Genomic DNA, 13,048 nt, shown 5'->3' with positions numbered 1-13,048 from the left:
AACTGTTTCTTTGTTTTTTCAAGGGCTACATGTACACAGAGTGTGCTAGGTAGTATGGAAACGTCTGCGCCGGTGTCCAACTTGAACTGAACGGGCGCATCGAGCTTGTCGACAGAGATGGCTTTTGTCCACACACCCACACTGGTGTCGGTTATTTCACCAAGGAATATGTTTACGTTCTTCTTCTTCTACTTGGCTGATGTTGGGTTCAGATTTAGATCTACACACTTTAGCATAGTGACCGACCTTTCCACAAGATTTACAGTTAACATCTTTGGCAGGGCATGTTCCTCTTGTATGCGTCAAATATCCACATCTGCCGCATGGAGTGTTATTACTCTGCTTGCTGACGTTACTACTCGCTAGGTGGTTGCTCCTAGATTTGGGTCTGCTGCTGCTTTGAACTCTTGAGACGGCGTCGGCAGTGTCAGATTTGTTTGCCGCAGCTCCATCATGCCCAGCCAAGTCTTTCATGTGTTTGTCCACCTCTTCTGATTGTCGAGCCATGTTAATGGCAACTTCTTCTGTTAGCTGGTCCACATTCATCTTTTGCATTTCACGGCTGCAGTCAGTGTCAAGGATGCCAACTACTATATGGTCTCGCATTTGCTCAGACCTGTTTGAAAACTCACACCTGTCTGCAATGTCATTAAGGGCTCGGATATATTGCTCAACTGTTTCTCCTGGCTGTTGATCGCGTCTGAAGAATCTAGCCCTTTCATAAATAATGTATTTACATGGGGTAAAATATTTCTGAAAAGCTTCAGTAACTTTTTTGTAGCTTTTTGCATCATCAGCGGACAGACTTAGGCCATTAAATATGCCTTCACTTTTACTTCCTAGGCAGTATAAGAAACTGTCTATCTGTAACTGCTTTTCATCTTCACTGAGCTTCGCCACTGCATGATAGCGGTTCCAACGAGCAAACCATTCCGTCCAGTTTGCCGGGTCAAAGTCAAACTCCTTCGAAGGATTAAATTTTGGCATTATATGTTAGAGAACGTATCTAAATATATGCAATAAATGTTTGGGCATCTAGAATTAGCACGTACTGGGCACCATGTTGTGTTTTAGCATACTGATGCGAAGGATGTAACTTGGAAATGAATATTTCGGTGAACATTTATTTAACCGGAAACTGACTGAATCTCGATACGTTTATATAATAGCATTACGAGAATAAGGAAACAATACTACATAAGTATTGATCTCCAAAAGAGTATTACGATTATACAACAGAAACATGACACAAGTAGGTAGTACACATAGGTAGTACTATTAGTACTCCTACTGTTAGTGACTGAATACAACTACGTAGTACATGTAGGTAGTACTATTAGTGCTCCTGTTGTTAGTATCTGGATACAAGTAGGTAGTACATGTAGGAAGTACTATTAGTACTCTCGCTGTTAGTAGCTGGATACAAGTAGGTAGTACATGTAGGTAGCACTATTAATACTCCCGCTGTTAGTGCTGAATATAAGTAGGTAGTACTATTACTACTCCTGCTGTTAGTGGCTGGATGTAAGTAGGTAGTACTATTAGTACTTCTGCAGTTAGTGGCTGGATGTAAGTAGGTAGTACTATCAGTACTCCTGCTGTTAGTGGCTGGATACAAGTAGGTAGTACATGTAGGTAGCACTATTAGTACTCCTGCTGTTAGTGACTGGACACAAGAAGGTAGTACATGTAGGTAGTACTATTGGTATTCCTGCTGCTAGTGACTGGATACAAGTAGGTAGTACATGTAGGGAGTACTATTAGTGGAGAAGCAGCCTACCATAAAGTGTTCAAAAAAGTGATTTATTTTATATTAGGATGGGTAATATGTTGAAACAATTTTCTAGACCAGAATTTTATGCTGATTCTGAATATCTAGTTTCTACACCTCTAAACTAGCCACCAGACTAATTACAATGTATTACGTAATACAATAAATTAATAATATAATTTTTATAATTTACAAGTTCAGAGCGGGACTGTGATACATCAAACTAGATCAAAATTTGTAGCTGATTTCAAATATCATATTATGAGTTTTCAAAAATGTATAAATTTGAATTTATATTACATAATAATATTATTATGTAAGTTATATGCGTAACTTGAAGTATGTATTAAATATGATGGTGAATACCACCCAATTTCATTTGTTTTTGGACCAGAATTTGGAGCTTGTTCTGAGTATTTAATTGACAATTCTCTCAACTGGCCACAACATTTTATAATGTGTTATGTAATACATAAATTTAATGATATAATTTCAAATTTCGCCAGTTTATCATTTGGGGAAAGCAAAGAGGTTGCAACACGTCAATCAAGATCAGCATTTGTAGTATATTTCAGATTTAATATTTATATCTTTTTAAGTTGCATAGATTTGAACTTATACACGATATTATATAATGTAATGGATTACATATTAATTTGTCTGTCTGTCAGTCTGATGTAGCACCGTGACTGTGTTATCTCCTATACATCTACAAAAGGAAAATGAATCAAAAACTGTCACAGCTGTTTAAAGATTTGACCAAGATGTAGAATCTTTTTTTCTGTATGGTATCAGGGAAAAGTATCATGAGTGGAAATATTCTGCAAACTTTTAAAGACATCACCTGATACTTGATGCATAATAACCTACCTTCACCAGCATTCTCATCAGAATCTGTATCCTCTTCTTCAGCACCAGTTTTGTTTCCACAATCCTTGCACTGACACATTTCTGTAAATTTGAGTCCAGCCTTCTGGCACTGGCATCTATTGGATGAACTTCCTGTCTTACATCGACAAAACATGTCTTTCATCACATTAAAAACCGAATCAGAATCCTACTATCACAACCGCTGAGTGCATGTAGACCCAGAAGTGCCTGGCAGTAGGGTGGTGTTAGAATACCTGATACATTTCCAATGTTTATGTATCGCATTCGTTCTTTCTTCCCACAGAAGTAGTACAATTGATCTGATGGAAGCTCATGTACCAAAGATATACAAATCATAAACACATCTGTATCTTGACACTTTATCATCACCGTACAGTTCGATCCTTTGTCTTCCATGATGGAATTTATATGTGCTATCATTCTTGTGTCAGCTTCCTTGTGATCTGATGCTAGACTCACTATATTTTTATTACTAGTTTTCCCATCCATTTGAAAACTGATCTTGTTGCATTTGGAAGAAAATGCTATGTATACATCAATATCCTGTTTGATCTGTGCACTGCTCAACTCCTTACTCAAGAAAGCCACCAAAGCTTCTTTGTTAGCATCCTCTGCCAGGAAGTCTGACCATTTTGGTACCATTTGATTTGGTCCAAAAATTGTCACCTTTTGACTAACTTTCAATCCACGAATCATTCATTCTGTTGATTTGATGTTCGCCTCAGGATAGCTGTCACAGACAAAATCCACCCGAGAAGAACCATATGATGTAGCGATTGATGCTAGCCTTTTCAATAGGACACTACCAACCATTCCGAATGTTGCTGAAGGTTTCAAAGCTTGAATCTCAGCGATTCCAGCAGTGACCACAGCATCAAATTTTTGAATGTTATCAAATTTTGTGTAACATGTTGGATGTGGCTCTAGCTTTTTCTCCAATGCTGTCATAAGGGTAGACTTAGCTGTCTTCATCATCAATCCATCCACATTTACCAGGACTTTTTAAGACGCTTTCCAGGCTTTTCTAAGATCTGTGTTCCTCTGCTGGCTGATTACAAGAAGATGATCAAAGATCCGTTCTGTACACTGTAGACTTTTCTTACTTTTCTTAGCACTTTTCTTAGAAGTTTTCTTAGCACTTTGACTCAAAGCAAAACCTTTCAGTTTGTTTGCCTTTATTGACGCATTGAATTCTACTCAAGTTGTCATCCGTTTGGTGACAAAATCTTGAAACTGCTTTTCTCCGATCTGTTTTGCATTTTGTAAATCATAGGCAATGTCATTTGAAGCCTCCCCTCTACTGATGATAGAGACAAAGTTTTTATCTTTGTGCTTGAGTGGGTTGATTCGAGCTGATATGATTTCTTTGATGAGACATATTGTGTCTTCGTCAGCTTTCTATGCTGATTCTGAAAAGCCGTGCTTGTCTAAGCTAGTGGAGTCCAATTCTAGAAGCTTCTTTATTTCTGTGTGCACATCTGCCCTTTGTGGATGAGCCATGTTCCATCTCTGTGAGGCAGATTAGGTTTTTGTGAATCCAATGAGACCTCCCTGTGATTTAGAATCATGATTGACGGGCTGTTCTATCGCCATATTACAAGCAGCACTGGAGAATGGGCGGTGATGCTCATATTGAAAGGTAAAATAACCACGGTGATCTGCCATTGCTTGGTTAATTAGGGGGTGAGTCTTTGCCAGCTGTGTCATCTCCATATAGTAAAGTGTGCCATACCTTGCATAGTTAGAGTGGTCGTATGCAAAAAACCATGGCAGGAGTCGTTGTAGTTAGTTGACATGGAGGTTCCAATCAGATTCCCTTGTGGCTCAGACAAAATTTAGCAGCTGTGTCACTATTTCAGCTGTTTCAATATACTTTACCCAAAATCTAAATGTGGGGCTGCCTATTGAAGAGGTGACTATAAATTCTTGGAATGCGTGATTCATGTGGGCGAGTTCAGATTGATTATATTCAGTGTGATTGAAAACAGCTCTACTAACTAAGATAGTCCAAACTAGCTCCAAACTAACTAGCTTCAAACTAAGAGAGTCTAGGGCGCTAGAGGATTAAAGGCTTTCAGCGAATTCATCCAACAATAGGTCATACAGTGCTTTCATGCAGAGTTTGTGTGCTATGATGGACCTATTGTAACTATGACCATTGATCACCCCTTTCAGGCTTCCTTCAGCAATACATTGCGATTCTGTGATTATTTTGGCCCACCCATCATCACCATACCTTTTGTCTATCACACCAAGGAAAGCCATCACTGTGTGGAAATATCTTAATCTAGAGACAAGTCTTGACATCAGAATGGGATTGAGGAAGCGAATAGTTTGTGCTTTACAATATATAGCTTGGTCAAACACTACTACTGCAGTTTCTATAGCAAACTTGTCAGCTTCATCGATACTTTTCTGAAGAACCCTAACCAAAGTTTCCCTACAACTTTCCACACAATAGAAGACACCCTCCTCATCATCCACACTTTTATGACTCTAAAATGTGAAAACTGGACTCATAGCAGTGATTCCAAGCAGGAAAATGGGGATTTCCCAAAATTTTAGGAGTTGTCCTCTCTCGAAATAAAATCGTTCTAGAACCTCTAAATGTGACCATTTATAGGTGTAAAAACTATATCATTAAATTCAGCATAACATTCTGGCCAAGAATATTGTCTTACTTTATTCTCCATATTTATATAAATAAGAGTGAAAGATAGCTCTGGGGTGCTTCTCCACTATATTAGTAGGCCTACTCCTGCCGTTAGTGATTGAATACAAGTAAGTAGTATCACTAATTTACTAGACTTGAGTTGTCACTACAACCACAAGTTGATAATCTTATTATTGTGTTGTGAGAGAAAAAAAATTAAACTACAACATCAACCACCATCAGTGCATTAAATTTCTGTTCATGCTTTTCAGCAAGTTTCTTTTTTATACAGATACTAACCATAAACTCCTCAGCATTCTGTTTTACCCTTTTACTAGCCATTTCGAAATCTTGCACATAATTATTTCTTTTATTAAGAAGCACAATACTATTTCTACTCGCACTCCATCAACAATGTTGTACCTTTGATCTGCTTCCACTTGCTGATCGCCCATACAATAAATTTGAAGAATTTGGGGTTGTTCAGCAGGTTATATTGCTATATCAAATATATTGTTATATCAGCTATATTGTTTTATCAGTTATATTGTTATATCAGTTATATTGTTATATCATTTATATTGTTATATCAGTTAGATTGTTATATCAGTTATATTGTTATATCAGTTATATTGTTATATCAGTTATATTGTTATATCAGTTATATTGTTATATTTGTTATATTGTTGTATTGTTGAATGTGATAAGAGAATGCTGAGAAATAGACTTACTAACATGGAGAAGGTGCTTCAGAATATTTTTAATTAAAGCTTGAGGTTGGATTTACTGTTTTTGCAACAAATTCCAGGTATATTATTTGTTCAGTGATGTGTATCACTTTCAGTGTATTTGACAGACATTCTCTTCATAAGAAACCTATGATTTATTTTATTTGTGCCGTGCTCTTGGTCGATGGTTCGATGTCATGGTTTAAAGTCATGGTTTAAAGTCATGGTTAAAGCCATAGTTTAAAGTCATGGTTTAAAGTCATAGTTCAAAGTCATGGTTTAAATTCATGGTTTAAAGTCATGGTATAAAGTCATGGTTTAAAGTCATAGTTTAAAGTCATAGTTTAAAGTCATAGTTTAAAGTCATGGTTTAAACTCATGGTTTAAAGTCATAGTATAAAGTCATAGTTTAAAGTCATAGTTTAAAGTGATGGTATAAAGTCATGGTTTAAAGTCATAGTTTAAAGTCATAGTTTAAAGTCATAGTTTAAAGTCATGGTTTAAAGTCATAGTTTAAAGTCATGGTTTAAAGTCATGGTTTAAAGTCATAGTTTAAAGTCATAGTTTAAAGTCATAGTTTAAAGTCATGGTTTAAAGTCATAGTTTAAAGTCATGGTTTAAATTCATGGTTTAAATTCATAGTATAAAGTCATAGTATAAAGTCATAGTTTAAAGTCATAGTTTAATGTCATGGTATAAAGTCATAGTATAAAGTCATGGTTTAAAGTCATGGTTTAAAGTCATAGTATAAAGTCATAGTTTAAAGTCATAGTTTAAAGTCATGGTATAAAGTCATAGTATAAAGTCATGGTTTAAAGTCATGGTTTAAAGTCATAGTATAAAGTCATAGTTTAAAGTCATGGTATAAAGTCATAGTATAAAGTCATGGTATAAAGTCATGGTTTAAAGTCATGGTTAAAGTCATGGTTTAAAATCATGGTTTTAAAGTAATTATTTGAAGCAAAATTTAGTGCTCATTGACTGTCCAAATAGTGGGTTCAAGTCTCGTTAAAATGCTTTAGTTAACCAGGAACGTACCTTGCTACCATTGAGGGCAAACTCTGACTGATTGTTGGCATGCATGAGTCCGCTCTGGGGTTTCAGTCACTGTAGCAGCTAACATTGGCTTTTGTTCTGTTCATTCCGGGTGTGAGTTTGATCTGTAGTTTCATCAAGCTATTGTCATGTGCTTCCTACTTTGTTCTAGCCATTCATGGCACTTGGGATTTGCTATCGACTGTCTTGCAGCTGCTCTGCGCTTTGCTCTATCTTTTTTGGGTCATGCTTCAGTTTGCTCTGAATTTTTGCCAATTTTTACTTCTACTTTTTGGTGGCTTTGCAGGTATAATATATAGAATTATTAATCCTTTGCAGGTATAATCCCACGAACAAACGAGCGGAAGCAAAGTACGAGAGTTTTTATGATAAATGCATGTGCACACTACTTACGAAAATTATTCATCAAGTCGTTAAAGTATAATAACGATACAAAACACATATAAGCCTATTTAACTATGTTACCAAGTCTTTGTAAATTGTCGAAATTCACTTTAAAAGTACCCATCTGATCGGATTATACACAAATACACAGATTAATTTGGCTGAAAATCATCACAAAACGCTTGAAAAGCTTGGTTTAATAAAAGTTGAGACCGGAAACTGAAACGCCGAGCGACAGAGAATAGAACGATAAAGTCGTGCGCATTTCGCGAAAAAATCACGTGCACATTTCACCAGTCTATAGCATTGTCGAAGGTTTCTGTAATTAACGTAGAAGTACTGAAATCGTTTCATTTTTGCCGATTTCAAAGTAACTGACATTTTAGACTTTTGAGTACTTCGGTATTCTAACTGATGTACAACGCAGTGTAAGTAAAGGAAATGACGATGAAATTTTTTTCTAACAATTCTTTATGAGATTTTAAAATTATGAGATTATACTTATGAGATTATAAAAACTATGACGTCTTTAATGTAAACAAAATTGTGTATTGGTTTTATATTATTACTATATTAATAATATTGGTTATTCTAATAATATCAGTGCATTTACTTCTAATATTGGCCAATACAGTAATACTTCAACTTACGAGTGCTCCAACGTACGAGAAACTTGAGATACGAGCCAGCTTTTAAGCAAGTGTTAGCACTAATATACGAACCATGTTTGAGATACGAGCACGTGAGTCAGTTGCCAAGTATGCCGGAGGTGTTTTATGGGAACAGCATCACTCTGTATTCTTCAACTGCTCAGGTTATACTTTTGTACCGTGTTTTTTGTGCGCGATTTTCAGTGCAGAATTATGTGAATTAAAAGTACTGTGTGTTGACCGAAAGTTTGCTAGTAAAATGAAAGATAATGCAAAGAAAAAGCGTATGATAACAGTTGATATTAAACGGAAAACTATTGAAAAATATGCGAAATGTGTATGCGTGATTGAGCTAGCCCAGCAATTTGACAGAAATACATCCACAATTATCAAACAGAAGGATTATATTCAGGGCATTTAGTTCGCAAAAGGACTAACCATAGTTCATAAACGGCACAACGGTCTTCATGACCGCTGATGGAGAGACTGCTCAGGCATTGGATAAAAGATAAACAGTTGGCCAGTGACAGCGTCCTGAAACGATGCTATGTGAAAAGGCCGGTGCGATCTATCAAAACTATAAAAATAGACATTCGGACAAGTTGGCTAGTGGTCGTGCATTAACCCTTTGTGACGACACCTGTGTTCGTCCTAATTGCAACATGTTGAAAGAGTGACAAAGGCAAACGTCCTTAGATACCGTAGGTTTATCTTAAAACAGCCGGCTAGTCATGAAAGCAAAACAAAGGAAAAATTAGCTAACCAGCGAGAAACTTCAAACTATGAATGCCGAAGAAATTTTAATTACGTTAAGTTGAAAATGAAAGTTTGCTTTCAGGTTTGCTTCTAAGTTTGTCTTTTAAGACATTGATAAAATCCAGATTGATCAAAGTCAACTGTCGTAATGAAGGATAACTTATATCTCCCTCTCTGGCAAATGCTAGCGTTAGCTGCTATTGTATGTATTTAATTTTACATTTTAATTAATCACATTTCCTTGCATTATTTTTTATTTGTTGCTTTTTGAAAGCATGTGGTAAGTTAGGACAATAACCAACATGTTCTTTCTGTTACAATATCCGGTTTTGAGTGTTTTATTTGCCTTTTTTAGAGTATGGAAACCAATCAATATATATTTAATTGTTCTATATATAAATAAATTGCACCAAGATGCGAGCAAATTAACATGCGAGCTCAGTCTCGGAACGCATTAAGCTCGTAAGTCGAAGTATGACTGTATTGCATTTCTTCTATTGCAGGGGTAGAGATATAAACACATAATCTTTTCCTTTCATTATTGCTATTTGTTGTATATAATAACACCCACACCCAGTACATTACAGCTACCATTGCAGTTATCCTATTGCACTGCAGTGCCATTTGACTGCTAATATTGCATTTCTCAACCATCAGTACCCTTTCTTTTTTCCAATATTTCTTTGGTCGGGGGATGTATGACATTGGAATTTCTGGTATGCAGGATTAGTAACCCTTTGCAGGTATAATATGTAGGATTAGTAACCATTTGCAGGTATAATATGTAGAACTAGTAACCCTTTACAGGTATAATATGTAGGACTAGTAACCTTTTGCAGGTATAATATGTAGGATTAGTAACCTTTTACAGGTATAATATGTAGGATTAGTAACTCTTTACAAGTATAATATGTAGGATTAGTAACCCTTTGCAGGTATAATATGTAGGATTAGTAACCCTTTGCAGGTATAATATGTAGGAATAGTAACCCTTTGCAGGTATAATATGTTGGATTAGTAACCATTTACAGGTATAATATGTAGGACTAGTAACCCTTTGCTGGTATAATATGTAGGATTAGTAACCCTTTGCAGGTATAATATGTAGGATTAGTAACCCTTTGCAGGTATAATATGTAGGAATAGTAACCCTTTGCAGGTATAATATGTTGGATTAGTAACCATTTACAGGTATAATATGTAGGACTAGTAACCCTTTGCTGGTATAATATGTAGGATTAGTAACTCTTTACAGGTATAATATGTAGGATTAGTAACCCTTCGCAGGTATAATATGTAGGATTAGTAACCCTTTGCAGGTATAATATGTAGGATTAGTAACCTTTTACAGGTATAATATGTAGGATTAGTAACTCTTTACAGGTATAATATGTAGGATTAGTAACCCTTCCCGTACCAAAACTGAATAAAAGTGACAGCTAAAGTGAAAGTGAGATTGCCAACAGATAAAATTGTAGCGAACAATGAACAGCGAAGAGGAGTTGGTTTAAAACCAAAAGATTTACACTTTGGTGAAAGCTTTGCAGAAGTGCAAGTTTGAATTGCTGGCCAAATAAGTACATTTGAGTATTGAAGGCTTTTTATAACTTAAGCTGTTATGAATATTATACTAAACGAGAATAATAAATATGCCATCAAAAACATGGTGAAGCCTGGGAGCACGTTGATAATGAAAATGTTTGGAGAGTTTTTGGCTTGGTTTTGCTTAAGAGTTTTGTTAGAAGGCCTACTCTCTTATCCTATTGGTCAATCGATCAATGATTAGTAAAGTTGTGTCAAGATGCAGGCTTTTAATGGCTATGAACAGTCTGAATTTTGCAGACAGTTCTAAAGATCCTGGTGGAATTAGAATGTTCGAATTAGTAAATGTCTGTAGCAGTTTTCTTGCAGCCATGTTTAAGGTCCAAATTGTGTTACTAATTGGCTTAGTAGACAAGGCACTTTGGAGTCGTGTGCTCTCGGTAGCAAAAAGGTTAAAAGAACAACTAGTATTGACCATATGAAAGAAGTCTGGTTTAAAAGTTACTAATAAAACCAAACAAACAATGTATGTTGATCTTCGATGGAACTTGAATGTTTTACTTGACTTTCACTTGGAATGACCGCAATCTTCTGATTTGTAGTCAGATGCCTTATTCACTGGTTATACCTCTCACAGCAAAGTGAGAGGTGTTACCTCTCACCTTACTATGAGAGGTATACGTCTCACAGTGACTTTCAGTTTCACTTATAGTAGAGTTTTCATCACATAAAGATGAACTAACATAAAAATAAGGCAGGTAATAGATGTCTAATACTAGATGCCGAATACTAGATGACTAATACTAAATGCCTAATACTAGATGTCTAATCCTAAATGTCTAATACTAGATGTCTATTACAGTCAGTCAGGCTAATCAAATCACACTTAAAATGGGGGAATGTGAGTACTCTGTGAGTCTTGCTATATGTTATGAATAACATGTCTAACAATATGTAGAAGGTGGAAGCAGAGGTAAATGTGATATTATTCTCATATCATGCTATAGATATGGTTAGCAGTTCATGTCAAGCAGGATTTTATATTAGTTTTAACTGCAGAGATAAAATACTCGCAGGTCAAATGAAAAATTGATAGTTGTGAATAATAGCGAGATTTGCTTTCTATTACTACACAATAGGTTGATTTAGTCTCTGTCATGTGTTTGATTTCTGTGGTTTACATACCTTGTTGCTATTGGATACAAATAGAGCCATTCATGTCTTTTATATTAACTCATACACACAAAGTCTCCACTTATTATCAATATTGTATCAGTAACGGGATTTGCTTTCTATTACTGCACAATAGGTTGATTTAGTCTCTGTCATGTGTTTGATTTCTGTGGTTTACATACCTTGTTGCTATAGGATACAAATAGAGCCATTCATGTCTTTTATATTAACCCAGACACAAACACTCCACTTATTGATCAATATCCAGGGTGCCAACAACATAACTTGAGTCAACTCAGTCTCAGCTTGTAGTGTCCTGTATACGAGAAAAGAAAATGGCTGACAGAGACTTGATTGGGGACAGCAGATGTGGATATTGCTATCAAGAATTCAGTGCAATTAGAGATCCCAGAGAGCTGCCGTGTCATCATGCCTTTTGTCTAAAATGTCTAGAGGAAGACTACAAAGATCAGAAAGTTGTGAGTTGTCCGCTCTGTAACAAAGAGTATGAATCGGAGGAGGATATAGACAAGCTGCCAGCAGTAAAACTGACTGTACAGAAAGAAGATAACCCTAACACTACTACTGCTGCTCTGATATGTGAATGTGATGACTGTGACAACCAACTAGCTGTCTGCTATTGCTTACAGTGCTGCCGCAAGATTTGTGCTGTGCACCGAGAAAACCATACCTCCATGTTTAAGAGAAGTCATTCAGTTGTTGGAATATCAGATTATGAAGTACCAATCAAAAGAAGCAAGAGAGTCGTATGTGAAAACCATGATGAGGAGCTATCAAAGGGTTGTGATGACTGTGGCAGACTAGCTTGTAATAAATGTGAGATAACCCCAGTAGCATGCACGAGTAAAGAAAAGGAACATACCTTCATACTGCTCAGTCAGCTTAAAGAGAAGATAACTACTGAGTTTGATGGACTATTACAGTTAGTCAATGATAAGCTCACAGAGATTTGTGTAGTAGACAAGCAGATCTGGCATATTTTCGATGAAGAAGAAGCTAAATGTAAGGAAAAGATAGAGTTAATTGAAAGAGTCTGTGAAGAGCAGATTAAACGAATCAGAGAGGAGAGTGAAAACCTGAAGGAGTGTATCCGTGACTACCAACAGAGACTGTCCAATCAGGTAGGAATATACAACTCTGAACTGGTTGCTAAGAAACAGCAGCTAGAAGAATCTCGCACCAACGTACACAGGCACCTGAGATACAGTCATGTGACTGAGTTGGTCAAACAGAGAGAAGAATGGATGACTTGCTTGAAAAGGCAATTGGATACACTGAACTATCGAGTCACAAGTGAACCAGTTTTGGTGTCTGAAACCGACAGCAAGACAGCTTTGAATTTAGAGATAAGACAACTACCAACATATTTGATGTTTACCTCTAAGCATCGCATGGATTATTCATCAGAAGCGAACCCTTTATT

The 13,048-nt window shown here is 36.2% G+C and overlaps 1 protein-coding gene across 1 annotated transcript; it reads right to left on the bottom strand.

Moving 5' to 3' along the window:
- Positions 1 to 156: 156 nt before the first annotated feature.
- Positions 157 to 987, bottom strand: LOC137390302 (uncharacterized). The gene has a single exon (XM_068076636.1). It carries the CDS (start codon positions 985 to 987, stop codon positions 157 to 159), a length of 831 nt encoding a protein of 276 aa, XP_067932737.1.
- Between the last annotated feature and the right edge of the window lie 12,061 nt (positions 988 to 13,048).

This window comes from Watersipora subatra, chromosome 3, assembly GCF_963576615.1.
Source record: "Watersipora subatra chromosome 3, tzWatSuba1.1, whole genome shotgun sequence".
Classification (NCBI taxonomy): Eukaryota; Metazoa; Bryozoa; class Gymnolaemata; order Cheilostomatida; family Watersiporidae; genus Watersipora; species Watersipora subatra.
Note: the sequence above shows the minus strand (reverse complement) of the source record. Positions and strands in the feature narration are given on the sequence as shown.

What these genes read in the sequence shown, in the direction of transcription:
- LOC137390302 (XM_068076636.1), bottom strand. Translation starts at nt 987, where the DNA reads ATGCCAAAATTTAATCCTTCGAAGGAGTTTGACTTTGACCCGGCAAAC.